The following is an 18466-nucleotide window of genomic DNA, read 5'->3' on the forward strand; positions in this document are numbered from 1 at the left end:
AGTTACAGTTACAGTTACAGTTACAGTTACAGTTACAGTTACAGTTACAGTTACAGTTACAGTTACAGTTACAGTTACAGTTACAGTTACAGTTATGCACTCATCCTCTTAGGTGAAGTCGAGGGCATCATGACGCGCTGTTCCGGGATTTCAAATATCAGCCCATGTAGTGTATACTATTTTTTTCATAGTCGGCCGAAAGTACGGACGGTTTTTCCGCGTGTATCGAAAGGTATATTGATGCCTGCCCCGACATTTGCTGCATGAGCGAAGCGAGTGCTGCTGGTCGTCGGCAGGCGTTAACCAAATAAATTTAGAAATGAAGTTATATGTACACCCTTTTGGACGACACAATTTTTATTTTATCAACATCTTATATTTGTATCATAACCAGAACAATTATATTAGTTGGGTTATAAAAGTTATTTTCAACTGTTTTATACTCGTAACTTCGTAATAGTTTTTTGAAAAGAATAATGAAATCTTAATATTTAATGTGTTTTACAATAAAATACGGATACTAAAAACTTAAATAATTTGCTTTGAATCTTTTCTAACACATCAAGTGTTTTTTCCGTTATGTTCCTCTTTACTATTTGCGGAATTAAAATTTTTAATAATATTGCCATTAAATACACAGTTATGATATATTACGCTTGGGTTTATTATTTGCAGATGAATTAGTGAATTCCGAAGTCTGGTTATTTGTTTGAATTGTAATTTTCTCGACTTTATTTTTTTTAATTAGCGGTTCATTTTCGATTCCACGCGAAAAAAACAGAAATCGGTGGTTTTTTCAGGAAAGGTGTCGTTTTTGTGGATTGACGATTGGAATTTAAAATTATTCGTTGGTGGTTTCCTGTAGTAAAAGAAGGCATCGTTGATTTTGGTATCTCAGATAGAGCCGATTTTTCGATTGCTGCTAGAGTCTCATTATCTATTTCAAACTCCTGTCCCATATTCACGTTATCTGCACTGTTTCTACTATGTGGATGGGGGTTTGATTGAGCGTTGGATGTAACCGCATGAGTTATGTTGTCAAAAATTTTTTGCCTGTTCCTCAATGAATTTTCAACATATCCTGTGAAAATCTATATTATTTACAAGTTACAAGTACACATAAAAAAAGAAATATTCAGGTATAAACGTATCTATAGAGAGTTAACGTCAAATATATTTCAAGTTTGTAAATTACAGGAAATATGGATCATTTTTTACTATAAGGTTATGGGGGAGATGATCAATTTGACGCCAACGGTAGGGATGGAATATCATGGGAGACTCGTGTGTATTGAGTATCAGTGCACACGAGTAAGTTTTTACTCCCGCTGTTGTAGAGAGGAGATCCGCAACTTGACTAATGCAACAAACTTAGACTTTCTGCTTCGAAATCACCGCAGGAAGTACGTACTTTTGACCGAGGTATGAAGAAAAAGTATTTAGATAGCTCTGATAGCGATTCTTTGCACTGCACTTCCGAAATCCGCACAAATGTTCTGGAGATTCTTGATACGAATTCTCGCTCGAGTTATCGATCACAACCGAATTACTGACGTTAACTCGACCCGCCCTTACTACAGGATCATCAAAAGACGTTGAATAACCTAATCGTAAGAACGGGAGTCTCTATCATGGCTGAATATCGGATCAATTCAAACCTCGGTTCTGTCAACTCAGAATTATGTACATTCTAAAGATTTAAAATTTGGGGCTCTTTCTTTTTTCGCGATTTTGATATTTGTTAGCTTCGCTAACAGGCCCCTTTGATGTTCCTGCTTACTCTTCGGCTGTGTTTCTTCTTATCTGCTAACTGTTCCTCCTGAGGAACCGGTGCTAAGGTGGGAGATCAATGGGACTTGCATGTTTTCTTCATTCTGTTTCTAATTTCCTTCATATAAAATGATACAATTCAGGTCAATCTCGTGATTCTCGGAACAGGAGACGTTGCACTCGGGCATGGCTACCTACCAGGGTTGGCAGCCTCAAGGGCAATTCCTGGGCATTCTCCTCGCCTTGTTTTGCCTGGCGGAGTACGGCATGAGATGTTCCGGGGTGGACTCGGCGGGCAAAGTAGGGCCTTGCTGGTCGGCTCCTGTACCCGTCAGGGTGCTACTGCGGCTCGCCATCGACACTATATTTCTCGTCATCTCTCTTATCAGCTTTCTCCGCTTCCCCTTCTTCCTTCCCCCAGAACAAGTCCAAAGGCAGACCTGTTGAGGACAGAAAACAATACAATCTGTTCGCTCCAGTACAGAGGCGCGAACGCAATATATGTCGAAGACAAAATAGAGACTGACAAATAGAAACAACTCTTCAGTAAACCACATTTTTCACAAATTGAACTGTATCCAAGTACTGGGGTATTGAGCGAAACGAGATTGTTGAGAAAAGCCTTTCAAAATAGTGGAAATATGCCCTGCGGTTTCGTATCGGGAGGATTGTGTGCTGAAAGGGTAATTCCTCACGAGGGTAAAAATCGTAACTTCCAAGGTTCAAACGATAAGCAGGGTCAAACAATATAAACAATACAAAATAATGATTAATAGGACCATCATGCAGTCAGGACTATTATGATAACTCTCCACCCCGTGTAGGAATTTCCGAGCCTGCAGACTTGGCTAATATATTAGCCCGCATTTATTAATCAACACTCGGTTTTCGCATGCTTGGCCCGTACACTGGCCAGCATCGTTCGCCGATACTCGGCGGTTCGACATTCCGCCAATATATTGGCCCACATCGATCCAACGAGATTTGGTGGAGCGATGCTGGTCCAATGTTAAAGCCCCAATCCATTGAATAAATATTCGTTTGTCGATCAATGGCTATTCATGGGCCCTACGTAGCTTCCCCAATATCCGTCACTTAAAATAATCATTGAATATAACTACATTATATTCCACATTAAGCAATGAAATGCGTTGAAATTTTATCGAAATTATCATTCATTGAGACCAGGTGAATAATAATTGAACAATTCGGGAAAGGAGGCGTTCGCTATGGAACTAATAATTGCAATTATGATTGCCATTATTTTTTAATTAAACAAATTACGGGAATCATTAGTAATCTACTTATCTATCAATTGATCGAAGGACAGAACTGCGCAAAAATAACTCACTGAAATTTATGAAGTAATTTTTATACTCCTACTACAAGAGTTAGGTATTAGGTTCCAGTTTCGTTCGGAGTCTCGAGCTGCACGGACGGGTTCTGTGCCATCTCTATTCTAGCGTTTCTGACTTTAATCTCAACCGTTGGAATATTGCATCTAGTTAATATTACTACCCCCACAACCACCTCATAGTGAATAGAAACATTAACAACACCATTTCTGCTACCTTTAAAAGGAAAAAATGCAATGAGTCCTACAGGAAAAAAACGAAGATAAAGAAAATAGGATTCGTAGACCCCGCGAATAACCTCACTCAGCCACGTGCTACTCCATTTTCCGATAATCCAGCTATTTTTTCTGGATCGGGATCCACCGAACCAACTCCTCCCATTGTTATTAACAATGAAAACATTGACACAAAACTTCTTGTCAAGAACATCTTCGCCACGGTAACAAATAACGACTTCAATGTCGAGGCAACTCATCCACCATCTCAGTCCAAAATCGTGCTGACCACGAAATTGTCTGCAAAATCTTGAAAAAAAAAATCAACTAATGCAAGAATTATGAATATTATTAATACTGTCTTAGGTTTTGTACTCAGATTTCTCCTCGACTTCTCTAATTACGTGTAAAATTGCTTACTTTGTCATTCCGAAGGCATCTCATTACTTGTCATATCAATTACATAAATCGCTCCATATGGTCGGATTGTATCACAAGAATCAGGATTTTTTACTTCGCTCGAATATGTCTGCCACCAAGCCATCGATGCACTCCCTCGGTGATAATATGCTACAAAGCCTTCTTGCGAATGAACGATTAGTCCAGCTACCCTGTATCATGGGAAGAATATATGATAGTATTATTGTACTATACTTGAATTCTTGATTCTTGAATTTTTTAATTGATGGAAAAATAAGGAACGAAAGAAATTTACCTGTAAGTCATGCCAAAAGTTAATAAAAACGAATACCATATTGTTATCATTCTTATCTTCCAACTTGGTTCAGAGGATATCCGAGCAAGATTTTAGATTCATTCTCAATGGAATTCAAATATTTTTGTTAATTACTGTCAAAATGCAGATTTTCGAAAAAAATACACAGAAAAAATGAAAAATCAACGAATCGAATTTTAGTTGAGGTTGATAAGAAGGGCTCTATCGTACGGAGATTGGACGAGAGAAGTAATTTAATTCCATGGATTCAGTCGTGTACAATAAAAAAAAATAGAAAAACGTTTAGCACATACATACATACGGACGATCAGGGTCTAAAAATCAAATTTCGAAATTTTGGATCATAATGGATTGAAATAACACAAAAAAACAAGAACTTAAATTGACATAATGACAGTGCGCCCATTCAAAAGCAAAAATTGCTGTTGGATTAAATGGATCACGGGACAAAAGTTAATAATTAATTGCACCCACGTGTTCATCATGCTTGGGGCATGTGAATGTTTGAGGGTAGGATGCGAATTATTTAGCATACTGCCCTTTCAGTCCTGTCTTAGAGGATTTTGATCATGTAAAGAATGAAAAAACATAAAAATACGTACATTAAATTACTCCTGATCCCGTCAGATTTTTCTTCCACTTTTCGCTTCAACTATTTTGTGCCGACATTCACTACGATTTACCTCCGAAAATTGTTGGGTACGATCGGCTTAACTCGCATTTTCCGAAAGAGTCCGAGAAAATACGATTAACCACGATTGGGATGATACATTCTATCAGTGAAAATTTACTGAACACTTCGTAAAAATTTCCCGCCAGTTCCAATTCTACCTGAGTTTTTGCAGACCCGAGTATTTACTGAATGTTTCATAATGATTGTTTTTCATTGCAGAAATTCACAGAAAATTACTCTCGCTGGCAGATTACGTGAGTTGTTCCGTAATTTTTATGTGATATTTCTCTTCGCGTAATTGCTGTCCATCCGACATGGTGTTTTCCCCGTATCGATTAATTCCGAAATCGACCCTGATTTTTCTGGTCCTGCGAAATTGTCCGATGATTCGTGAGATTGGTTCTTGGCGACAGTGCTTCAGGAACCTTAACTCATCCCACATTTCTTAGTTTTAACCCTCATCACCCCGAACGGTGAAAATAATGATCAAAATGGAATGTTAATTTCTAGCTCCTTCTTTTTTGGACTAATTGAGGGAATCTCGAACGAGTATCCCCACATGCTCGTTACAATCCTGAGATCCCTAATAAAAACCATCTAACTCTATTCTGAGCCATAACCAAATGAATCTCTAAACCTAACCCCCTATTTAATACTACTTTATAATCAATTTTATTCTTATAAGAGGAGGTAGTTCCCCATGGACAATACATAACTGTACATATCTGAAATTTGCGTAACTATATATCAAGTTCTGCGAGAAAATCCGTCGCGTAAGTCCTCCATGTATTCAACTTGCAAGCACTTAACACTATTATATATGGGGAAATACCCGATCATTTTGTAGCTTCCGGTATGGTCCTATGGGTTAAATATTTAAATTATACAGTATTCAATATTTAGAAGAGAACTGGAAAATGTGTATCCCTACCGCAAATAATTCATTAGAGAGATTTTAATTTCTTTGGTTCACTGGGGTGCCTCCCATTCCCATACCATTTAAAAGAATGAATCAGCCAGTAGTCGTGTACCCAGGTAAATGTGAAAATAATAAATAAACCGTTAAATACATAACCCCCCCTCCCCCGGCTATAATTGTTCACACGTCCAGTGACACAAATTATATCACGGCTTACGGTTGGTTGAAGGTTAACCCATGCATGGCTGAGGGATAGTCGGGCTGACCTTGAGCCATCCGCCAACGGAGATTGAGCCATTCTGCAGCAACATTTTCCTCCCACATTTTTTTCTCATATAGAGAGATATAGCGAGAAATTCAAAGAGTTGTAGGAGCAAAGATATACCACTCCTTGCGGGTACTCAGTGATAGAAGGTGATGAGGTGAGGGGTTTGTGTTTAATGCTGACAACTGTGGGATCACTTCAGCATTATTTGAAGTCATTCATCTCTTTGGGTGTCCACTATTTTTTATTGTATCAACATGTGTTGGCTTTAAAGCCAACGCATCGCTACGTCTTACTCGGGTTCCGAGGTAACTCAACGACCGGTGTATGAACAATGATATCTCCCAACCTACACGGAGAGAAAAATTCAGTATAAATTACCCATCCATTTGGTAACCCTGCCATATTTTTGCCGTTCTCGGGAAATTACCGTCCCAACAGACTCAGCAGAAATTCGGGTGTGGGACTTGAGAAGTCGCGGACAATCAATGGAATAATTTTTCTCTATTTCCTCAATGCTCATCATTACATCCACACATTTTTACCTAAAAGTGCCCTATAATTCAGTGACCTGCTCAATTATCAACGGGAGATACAATGGAAGTGGTAATAATGCATTGAGACATAGTCCGCTTCCTCAAATCTGTCGACTGTTTACTAAAAGCTATGCAACAGTTTGAGAAGTTTGCTTCTCTGCGGAAAATTGGGAAATGTGTGTCGGAAAGTGGAGATAAATGAGATAAACCCGAGATATAAAACACTTCGCGTTTAATGCTCACTTGTCTCGAATATACAAAAATATATAATAAATATAATAAATATATATAATATATATAATAATAAAAACAACAATTGTTAAGTTAACGTTGAGTGGTTCTAGCTTCACGTTGATCAAACGGTGTTGATCAATAAATTTCCGTTAATTAGTTGAGAAAAACGTTGCGCGTTGGTTAGACAAGCTCGTGGAAAATCGTTGATAGCTTTGTCCTGTTTAGGTCGACAAGTTTGCCGGCTAGCTTCTTGGTACGTTCGCGTAATTGGGTTTTTGTTTGCTGGACACCCCATTCAGAGTACCAAGTCTCCACAATTATCCTCCGCCCCCCTCCGCTCGTTTATGGATTTCGTTCTTGATAAAGTCTATGGGCATACCAATAGGGTGTTCCTCTGTTGATGCTATACTCAAGCATCGCCTTTTAACTAGTTCGGTGGCCTTTCCGTTACTGACGATGCTAGCCTGCCCGGGAATCCATACCACTTCTAGCTGATTATGATCTCCAACTCTTATCATCTCGGCGCAATCAGTCACTAGTCGACAGCAGCTCTCATGTCTGAGCAGTGCCCTCAGCGCACCCCTGCTATCTGTGCAGATGTACAAATTCTTGCGTCTGTCCTATCTATCCAGGATTAACTTTCCACAGGCTCGCAGGACCTAGTTCTGTCTGCAGCATCGTTGCGAGGGAGTCCAGTCTGATTGTACCCGTATTAGAAGCTCCCTCAGACTCCTGCACCCGCTCGGTCACCCATCCTGGAATCGTCCGTATACTAGACTAGCTCCTTGGACGCTGACCATTTAACCTGCAGTACCTGACCAGCTCCTGCAGCTCTTTGGTGAGTACGATCCCGTGTGTCCCCACAGCCATCCACCTTTCTTCCCTTCGGGTCACTTACCGCATGAGTTGCCACCTTCTTCTTAGGCCGGTGGTCCTTTCTCTCCTCTTCGCCGGGACACGTAGAAGCGAGCCCCACCGAAACAGTAGAAAGGAGTCATCCCTGCCTCATTCAGCCTTTCTATGGACCGGGGATCCAGTCTTATTACGAGGTTGGTCCGTTCTTTGCCCTCCCTGTAGTCAGACCCTCCATTTCTCAGTGAAGAGGACCTCGTTCTGCCTTTTAATTCTGTTCAGTGGAACAGCCGGACTCATCCGAGTTCCTGCTAGAGAAGCCGTTACTGTGGACAGTTTGGAGAGTGCGTCCATAAGGACAAGTGAGGCCCCTTCCCATGAGATGACTGCAGCCACCTCGCTCCTGCGCCAGTCTTTCTAGTACGAGCATCTGTGCACGTGACCCACAGCACTCCCTGATCATACTTGTAGTTCTCAAAGCCGGGGAGCCACTTTGGTCACCCCCGAACCTTGCCGCCAGCGCCGCCTAGATGAGTTCGGCCTCCGTCAAAGTCGACTCTGGATACCGCCGGCGCTATGGCCGCCCGGCTAATACCCGTCGCCACTTCCCTGAAATAGATAACACCGATCCCCTCCCTCATCTTTAGTTTTTTGTTAGGCAGTGCCTAAGTTCACTTTGAACCGATCTACCCGTCCACTTTTCTCGAGGTCTCCGCCGTCCACTACTCAAAGTGCTGGTTCTTCAACGGCTCAGTTTGAATCCAAGCCTTGCGGGCTCTAGGCTCTTCTGCACCGGTGCGCCTCTTCCGTTCAAGAGGTTGGACCTCGCCGGTCCCTCCCGACGTAGTAACTTCATTTGACCCCTCTGCGGCTTCCATTGTCATTACGATCTTCTGGGCTCCTGTTGGAGTTTGGTGTATTACGGCTCCATCCCTGTCAGCCCTTTGACGTTCCCTCTGAGTAAGGCGTGAATACAATGAGGTGCCGCCCTGCGCCTCAAAGGTATCGTTCATGATGCTATTCTGTAGTGCCATTCAGCCGTCGGCACGATAACTCTCACCTTAGATTGGGGAGTTGGGCTGCGACGGCGTTGTACAGCGCTCTGTCAGGAAGTTACTCCCTTTTTTACTATTATCACCACCGTTGAACAGGTTCCGAGAAGGACTAGAGGGATCCAGGCCCAGAAACTTTTCGGCACCCGTCCCTGGTCCTCTGGCACTTCTCTTTTCCTGGCCGTTCCCCTATTCGCCACCTGGGCGTGTACCTGGTTGGCACTCAGCATTCCCCTTCGTCTCTTTACCAGCGTATCCGGGGCCAGGAATATTTGTTATAATATTGATGATGTGTAACAATATTGTTTTTTATTGTTAAATTAATCCACTATTCTATTCTGATTATTCACTGAGTATGTCTATGAATTGAATAGAAGAATGCTTTAGTGGGACGAAATCATAGCCGAGCAGAAATAGTGGTTTGAAGAATTGCGCGGTAGATTGGTAGTGAGGACGTAAGATTAGGGATCGTTAGGTCTAGGTTCGAACCCAGTCAGTTGTAACATTTTGAGTCAACAATATCCGTTTTTTAGCGATTATTGCATTAAAGTTGCGTAGGTGAGACACAATTAATAATAATAATCATGATTGAAGTGTAAATTATTATTTTTTTTTTAATTATTCATTAATAATTATCAATTAACATTGTAAATTGAATTAATGAAGAGTGATTTTTGGCTAAAGTATCAACCCTGTTTCAAGGTTCATTTTGCAGGCTTGAAAATATGTTGTTATTTCTTCCACTTGAGGAGATTTGTTTTGTAATTTCCTATCTGGGGTAGTGTCGTTCCTTTCGACACTATCGTTTGCACGATAAAACCGTGTAAGTTAGGGCTATAAAAAAATATTTTGGCATCTCTTCGACCTGTAATCGAATGGCGCTCTAACCACATGACCAGACACGCGCCGTCAGTTGATAATTGTTACTAATTGAATAAAATAATTTGTCGAGTGCTTGGTGAAATTGTAAAACATACCACTATAAAACATCTAGAAAAGTTTAGTGAAACTAAAAAAAATATTTACCATTTTTTATTTATTATTATTTTATCCATTAATAGATTCACATTTGTAAACGCTTTAATAAAAAATTTTCTTTCACTCGTATACCCTTTCGGGTTTTTACGATTTGTTCCCTTCCCACCCCCCAACCCCCTGTACCGCATTTGCTGAAAGGGAGGGAAAACCTCATCTAAGGGAAAAACCTGCCCTGGTACAGTCGTCCTTTTGACAGGACTACCGCTCGGCAGTGAAACCGTGAGATCAGAGCGCTATATATTTTTGACCGCCGGTGCCCGGGATCGAACCCGGATCCTTGGCATGCTAGTCCAGCACTCTAACCGCACGGCCACTACCGTCGGTAAACGCTTTAATAATTATTAATATGAAATTCTTCGATTCTCAAAGAATTATACAATAAGGACGCAAGCTATGAACGAATAACGTCATTGAAAATCAAATTATTAATTGGTTGTAATAAACATACCATAATGAAAATTATGAAATTAATAAAATGGTAATTTTAATATTCAAAGCCTTTTATGATAGCAAGAGTTATACTGCGAGACTATTTCATACAGCAAAAATCGTCTAATATCTCTTGCTTCATTCCCTTATTCCTTCATTTAAAATTAAATGATTGAAATATTTTACCTCTACCGTCCAGTTATTTCCTTACTTTCATCGCTTCCTAAAAAGTAAACAAAATAATAATTTCACCTTTTGATTATTTATCCAGATTTAGATTCTCCCATGGATGATTTGGACAGTGTGGCAAACTCCCCTTCCGGATCTCTTTTGCACGACGACGAAGAGACCCTTGACTCGGAGGAATTATTAGACTCGAAATTGAGTTTCATTTACAATAAAACACACAATGAAGAACATTCCATGTATGAATTTGTCGGGCTCATGGAATTGTCGAAAAAATCAAATCACTATACTAAATTCATTGACATCGTAAAGGATGCAAAAACAAGTAATGCAAATTTCCTGGTGACTCCCCAGGAGTGCAATAATGAGATTCATTACGATTCCCAAAAATTTCCCAAGGATAATCTTCGTCGCATGGCATTGGATAATTCAAACTTAACGGAAAATCATGATTTTGACAACAAAAATCTGAGCATCAAGAGGATCAAAGAAGTCAATGTACAAAAGACTAATATCAATGATTGCTTATCCGCGGAGTCGGATACGGAGTGTGAAAGTGCTTCGGAAAAGTGCAATGTTAAAAGAATGAGACTTGAAGATCATCAAAAAAATCGCAAGAGAGATGGATTGGGAACCAGTGGCATTTTATTTTTAAGGACAATGCAAAATTGTGACAATGGTGCTGTTGCTGCGCAGGATGAGGCTGAGGCTAATGAACACTGGGCAAAACATCTTAAATGGAATAAGAGTGTCATTGTTGATACCTTCCAAGGGCAGTTTAAAAGCACGGTAAATAAAGTATAGTGATACTCGATTATCAACAATAAAATATGTGAAATGGGCCGCTCGGTTAAATTTTTCAAATCAAATATGAAAATACTTGTCAGCTCATTGCAGAAATCACGTATTGGCACCCATATTAAATTTTAGATTAACTAAAAAATCAGAACAATTGTCTCATTGAAATTTGAGAATCGCAATATTTCACGCATCAAACCATCAAGAATATTTGGGCGCTTATTAGCAATTTTCTTCGAATTCCAAGCAAGAATCATTTACGATTTTTTTCTATAAACCATCGTCTAGTGATACAATGTTTTTATACTTTTGCAATTGAATGAATGTTTATCAGGTGGTCTGTGCAGTCTGTAAGCATATATCGGTGACGTATGAACCCTTCATGTATCTCTCAGTGCCGCTTCCGCATGCGATGGAAAGGCAACTTACCATCACCTATATTCCAGTCACCAATGAGCCTCCGATTCGATGTGTTGTATCTCTGAATAAGCAATCGAAAATTGGGAAAGTTAAAGAGGAGTTACTGAATACTCTTCAAAAAGACGATATTCCTACAAGTAATCTGGCATTAGCAGAGGTATTGGAGAATCACATATCAAAAATCCTGGTAAGATATTCTTTATTTTTCCATCGTAAATTTATTGAATAGCTACTACGTCATTCACAGTTTTCTGCGGTAGCTTCTCATGTAGATATACTGAGGAATATGGCCATAGAAAATTTTGTCCTATAAAAAAATTTTATTGTACATTTTTATTATCTACCGTCTTATAATGCAATACAATATTGACTACTTTTTTATTATTTACCATTTTCGGCGATTAAGAGTTAACGTAATTATCCGATCTCTGGAGGGTCAAGAAGGCGACAAATTGTGTAATGTCAATTGTCGTCGATACTGCTCTCCAATATTAAATAATTTTTCAATCATTTAATGACAGAACACTCTCGTAATATAAAGTTTTAATTACGGGGCTACATTTCATTGAACATTAAAAACAATGATTTTTCTATTTTTTCTACGATTGACGCTCTCGCGACTTATTTTTCATCAATTAAAAAATTCTAACCTTTATTTCACAATTATTTTTTAATTTGGGTCTTCCGTTGCAGGATGATAATTTATTATTAAGATACGTTAAAGATATGAGTAGATCGATATACGCGTTCGAGTTGACAGCCCTGCCAGACGTTTACACATCGACAAACGAGAGTGGCATCGATTATTCAAGAGAGACTGATCCCTGTCAAAATGTAACAAGCGCAGAGGATGAAATTGGCCCATGTACCATTTGCCTCGAGGAATTAGACGGAGACCTGATGAAGCACGGTGGAAAAAGCTGTAGTTTCATTATGTGTGAGACGTGTATCGAGGTAAAATTGTATTTCTATCCATTCGCAGTAGACTTTATCATTCGATTACGTTATTTTACATTCCAGTGTCTAGTGTGAAAGCTTGATCAGCTTTAAAGAACTTTTTAGCAGATAATAAAGTTCAATTCTCTTGAAGAGCAATGTTTAAGCTTCCCGTCATAATAACTATCGTTATGAACAAAGCACCGCACGTTTTGTATTTTTTTCCTGTTGCTTGCGCAATTAGAGACTTTATTTTTTTTTCGACCAAACCTAGGCAACCTCTATGCTGAGAACAAAGCGTGCTTCCGACCTCTATTGTCGTTAAACAAAGAGTAGAGGGTGCTTATTGTATGGGTGTGCAGACATAGTCATTGAAAATTCCAAAGCAATATTCGTGCATCAAACCGTGAAAGTGCTTAGCTGAGCCTTAGAGGACCCTCTTGGAGACAGATCACAGGCAGAACTAAACCAGGACAGTTGGCCCTGGTGACGAGTATAAATAAAGGCAGAAGAGGACCGTCAGGCCCACCTCTGATGCCCCTTTAAAACGTAACCACTCGGTGTCGAACTCATCTCATAACATCAACGTGTACATTATAGTTTATTCTCTCTTGTTGGTCAAATTTCTTCCAAATCATCCGTCCCGAATCTCAATCTGAGCCAACTCTCCGTAAGCTTGACCCGAAGGAGTTAGCCGAAGTTGAAGCTCAGCATAGCGACCCGAGGTTTCGCTTCAAGTGTTGTTCAGGGCTATTCATTAGGCTATTCAAAAGACAAGAATTGCCAGAACTTCAAACATCTCAAAATATAAAAAATTATCTTACTTTGAATAACTTAAAATTTTGCACTATCAAGCCTTACCAGTCCTTCTGTTAAGGAATACATATGCGATATTATTTAGAAGCTTATACTGGGTATTGAAGCGCGCGTATTTTATGGTACGTGGTGAAAACAAAAGTTGTTGAATTGTTTTTAGATAAATAATTTAAAAACAATTTTTATAGTTTACCCTTTTATATTAAATTTAATGAAAATTCGATATTTAATCGATATTTCGATATCTTTATTACTTATTATTTTTTTTCTTATATATTGGGACGTACTATTTCCCTCCGCGGAAAAAAGGACAAATATACGCAGCCCTCTATGTCCAGCATAACAAAAATTTCCAAAACCCGAGCGCCAGAACGTTTCCTTACAAAATATCCAAAAAAAACTAAAACAATTTGTAAACTGACAAAAAGGACCAGTGATAGCTCAGTATATCAACCACGGAAGCGGGTGGGTCCCAAAAATGCTGCTCCCGAAATTATCTTGAGATGACTAGGTTCAAACTATAAAGCAAATCATAATTCAGATTGCAAGGTGAAATGATCATAATTCAATGAAAATCGTTACTACAATCGACTGAATTGGAAAACAAGACTATAAAACCTAGTCTCATTTTCGAATAAATTCAGCCCCCAATTCTCGATAAAATTACAATCATAATAACAAAACGAAATAAATAAACGACTAAGCTCGATATGATATTTCCCTAACCGCGATTTGTCAAAGAATAAAAAACTAGTCAAAATAGAAATGTCAAAGTCAAATGAATGTAAAGATACTATTGAAAGTCGACAGCTAAATAACTAGTCAGAATTAAAATGAGTCAAAATAACCGCAGTAATTTAAAATATTTGGCTATCGCAGATTGGAAAAATATAAGGTAAATATTTCGAGAAAAATACCTCAGGAGAGACAGTCTGCAGAGCCATCCCAAAATCGATACAATATGCACAATGGTAGACGAAACGACAGCTTAATACTTCCAATATGGAATTCAACGGAATCACTGAATTTAATTAACAAAAGACCGATCAAAATTCTCAATTACTCAAGGTAATAAAATTTTGAACTCGCGAGAAAATACCTAATAAGGGACACGCGTCAGCCAAAATTCGATCAATTAATTCTATGCCATCAATCGCCACGGAACACAACATTCGTAATAAACACAAAACTCTAACTCGCTCCTCATTGAACAAAATAATAAAAATCCACCACTCACCAGTCTCAACCACATAGAGAAAGAGGCAGCGGTCACAAAATCTGAAATAAATTCCGCCGTTCAAGTTGTAAGGAGAACAAGTCAAAATCTACCACACTGAGGAAAAAATTTTCTTTAGCCAAGAATATTTACTAATCACAAGAAAATATATTTGGCATTAGTAAGTCTTGTGGGAGTATTTACACAGTGATCCCCAGATTTACTAGTAGGAAGAAAATATTCTTGGCAAAAATAATTTTTTTTCTCAGTGCAGTTTCAAGAAATAATGTAACGCAAATTGAATAGTTACGCGAAAGAAATTAAAAGCTACAACGTAGTCCTGGAAAACCCGGCGAGAAGTGCCTGTTGTCGATATACTGACTCGCGCGGCCATGCTTCCCCCAATCAGACGATTCTGTAATTGGAGCGTTATGATAAATAGATCGAAATAGTCTAAGAAAAATATAATTCGCAATAGCAATGTGCGAAACTAAACATCAAACCTTAAAAATATCAAATCAACTTCCAACAAATATCTCTGAACAATTATTAACTAATTAATAATCCATGGCAACCCATACCACCGCGTTTTTGGTATTTGCCCCATCTGCGAAGTGACCCCTTAGTGCTCTCAGTTATCCCTGTACTGCGTTTTCCCCCCGATTCGCTAACTGCTCCTCCTGGGAATACGGTGCGAGAATAAGGCTACCTGCCTGCGCTGGTAAGGGGGGCGGGATTCGGTGATCTACTTGAGTTCGCTTGATTGTTAATATGCTCTTTATTCCTTCACCTCCGTAGGTTCTATTCCTTCACTTCAGTAGGTTCTATTTTATGCTATTCGGGCAGGCTGCGCCAGGATGCGGGCTATCGAGATCAACGTCCACTCCCGCCTCTTGAGGTCAGCTTCATGCCTCTCGGGGTAGAAGAGCACAAGGGCTACAGCCTTAAGGGCAGCCTTTTCCAGCAGGGTACTCCAAACAAGGCATAAAGGATGCAAGAGCGGACTCCGGGGGCTTGGGGGCCCCCCTGGTCTGCTCCTGTACGAGTCCGTACGCTACCGCGGCTCGCCGACGACTCTTCCGCTTCTCACTGTCGTGCTGATCATTTTCCGCCGCTTTATCTTCTACCCCTCTCGAGTCGTCCAGGAGCGGAGGAATGTCTGCGCAGTTTGCCCTCAGGCGCTTTTCCGCCTTGTTACTTTTCTCTTCTAGGTACCCCCGCGGCGGTGCATTTCTTCCCGCGACGAGGCGTCCCACCTTCAGCGATCCATCCCCAGGGCCGGTGAGAGCGCGGATCATCCCTCCTACTTAACCGCGCTTCTCCTCCTATACAAATCCTTGCCTGGGCTGCAGTCCCTATCGCCTCTGGCAAGCCGGGCCCCTTAGAGGCGAGAAACCTTGCCAGGCCCGTATTCAGCAGATAACTCCTGGCCACTCCTTTGTCTCCTCCGGTAGTTCCCTCCCCACCACATTTGTGCGATGTATTTCCTGGATTTCTCCTACAGGTTCGTACAATTTTCTGTTACTTGATTGTTGTTTACTGATTGTCTATACTTATATTCCCATTTTGTATGGGTGATGAATTTTGGAGTCGATCCCACATTCTTTTGGCGGGAAGTGGAGATCTGTCGATTGTTATGAGAGATTGATAGTATCCTCTGGACGGTGCATATGGTCCAATGATGTCTGTTATCTGACATGATATGTTACTCTTCTGGCATATGATACATGAGCGAGCCCAAAAGGCAATGTTTCTTCAAACTCGGCTTGATGAAACGTTAAGAGACTAGCTTGATCGATGCATTAGAGGCTGACTATGGAGAGCTTCGGAAATTTTCCTGCGTAGCGGTAACAGTACATAGGGACGAACGAGCTTATCATTGACGTTGCATTAAGTTGGAGTTGATCTCTCCGGCATATCGATAGGTCCAGGCTGAGGACGCTATTAACGTCAAAGTTTTTGAAGGTCTGCGTCTTCTGCTTGTACCTCGTCGAACTCTGCTGCCGAGACTGCTAATTAAATTATTTCAATTGGCAATAAGGCATCGGCAACGAGATTATCGTCACCAGCGATACACTGAATATCAATTGAAAACTGACCGATACAATCAATCGACCCTCGTTTGGGTCTGCATTGAAAGCGTGTAATAGCGGTTTGTCGTAGATCGTCACATGATTTGCGAAATTGCGCCTGAAATAATAGACTACTGCATAGACTGCGTAGCGCTCTTTGTCGTTGGATGCGTCTCCTCAGAGAAGGCTGGATTGAAGACGACAAGTAGCTTCCAAGCGGTACCTCTGCGCTATTGAAGAACTGCGCCACCGGCAAATTCGAACACTTGGATAACTATGGCCCACACCAATGACAATTCCGACTGGACCAGCATCATTAAGTCTTGTAATTGTTTCTCGAGAGTGTCGAAAGCGGCTTCTCTCTCTGTGCTCTATGGAACTGGAGGGGACCCGTTGAGATCTTAACGTAGCAGCATTGATGAAGCAGAGCATGTGCTGATGCGACGATTAGCAATAAAAATTCATCATTCCGAGAAATTTCCGTAACTTCTTGATCTTTTCAGATCGTGGAAAGTTGACGTTCGCTTCAAACTTGGCACCAAAGGAATAGTCTGACTTGACAGTCGATCAGACTATTCTTTTGGTACCAATCAAACAATCTTATAATTGCTGTTTTGGAAACCTCTTCCTATGGCACGGGAATTTAATCAAACTCATAGACGATAGTCGAGAATAGTCTTCTGCCCACGAGGTTAATGGTGCAATCTACAAGTATCCGGACTGAATATCAGTCTGGCATTATACGAGCGTTAAGTCCATGATAATGTCCACAAGGTCGCCAGTTACTGGATTTTTTGAACATCAGATGTAGTTCAGAAAACCAGAAGCTCGTTGAAAGACAAACGGTAACCAACCCCATTCTTTGGAATTCCTACTGCGCAATAGCTAATTTGTCTGGTGCAAGACGAAGAGCTTTGCTCGATCTCAACGGTCCAAATGAAGTTGCGATATGATATACCGTTGTGGGCTTATTTGATTGGCAAATTTTATGCAATTTAGTTATTGACAGAAATTTCGGGAAGTCAGTGCAGAATGAATCTCTCGGAAAATCTTCGATTGCTGAAATCCACGTGTCGATAATCCCGTCGCTAAATTGAGTATACGATGATTTGTATAATATGATAGAAATTAAGAATGTGCAAATAAATTAGCACTTATAGTTGGTTTTACAACATTCAGACTCACCAAAAGCCAAGTAAAATTTAGGCGAACGCCAAAACTTAATTACAGAAAAATACAGCGTATGTGCATATGTGTGTGCTATTTGCTGCCAACAGCATGTCTTCGGTCACTTCGTTTTTGCCTGCGATGAGCGTTCCTGGATATAAACAACAATATACGCAAACAAATTTTTCAATGAAAAGTTGAAAGAAAATGTGTTTTTACTCGACGAGGGATTTATGCAATTTCGAATTTTGGAAAAGATTCCATCCGACGCGGCTTGGATCAGGAGCTGTCGGGGCTCAAAGCGGCTGAATTGTTAGATTCAAAATAATGACCGTCGGTCATTTCTCGAGATGGGCAACTTGAATCATTCAAGAAGTATTCTCACAAGAGACAACGGGCTTAAAACTCGGGGTGGGTTACACTTTCAATATCCAGAACAATAGACCAAAAGAGAGAGTTAGACAAGGACGCGAACTACATACCGTGCTTCCTCGGAAAACGACTCGCATGGTTTGTGGTGAGGTGATTCACAGCAATACACTCACGGAGTAATTAATAAACAAAATTATATTGGTATAATTAATACCAGCTTATATGGTGGGTCACAAAAAAATAATATATTTCGCGTCTCATTCTCGAGATTACAAACAATCGAGAACACATAGTAGTACTGCATGCTACCAGATCTTACCGCAAGTTTTTAGTACCTGTGAAATTTTTTCGTTTGGGGTCCCTGGCGTCCAACAGCTATTCATCTGTTCGTCATCACGCTTTTGTGCTT

The 18466-nt window shown here is 40.2% G+C and overlaps 1 protein-coding gene across 6 annotated transcripts in view; it reads left to right on the top strand.

Annotated features, from left to right (window-relative positions):
• Window positions 1-18466, top strand: part of LOC105268152 (ubiquitin carboxyl-terminal hydrolase 9) — a 116185-nt gene that overhangs the window by 20221 nt on the left and 77498 nt on the right. For all 6 annotated transcript variants that reach the window (XM_011307460.1, XM_011307463.1, XM_011307464.1 and 3 more), the window contains exons 6-8: window positions 10346-11049; window positions 11393-11665; window positions 12172-12432. In XM_011307460.1, coding sequence (XP_011305762.1) covers window positions 10346-11049; window positions 11393-11665; window positions 12172-12432 — 1238 coding nt within the window. The remainder of the gene's footprint in view (window positions 1-10345; window positions 11050-11392; window positions 11666-12171; window positions 12433-18466) is intronic.

The sequence above is a fragment of the Fopius arisanus genome, unplaced genomic scaffold (assembly GCF_000806365.1).
Source record: "Fopius arisanus strain USDA-PBARC FA_bdor unplaced genomic scaffold, ASM80636v1 scaffold00054, whole genome shotgun sequence".
NCBI classification, from domain to species: domain Eukaryota; kingdom Metazoa; phylum Arthropoda; class Insecta; order Hymenoptera; family Braconidae; genus Fopius; species Fopius arisanus.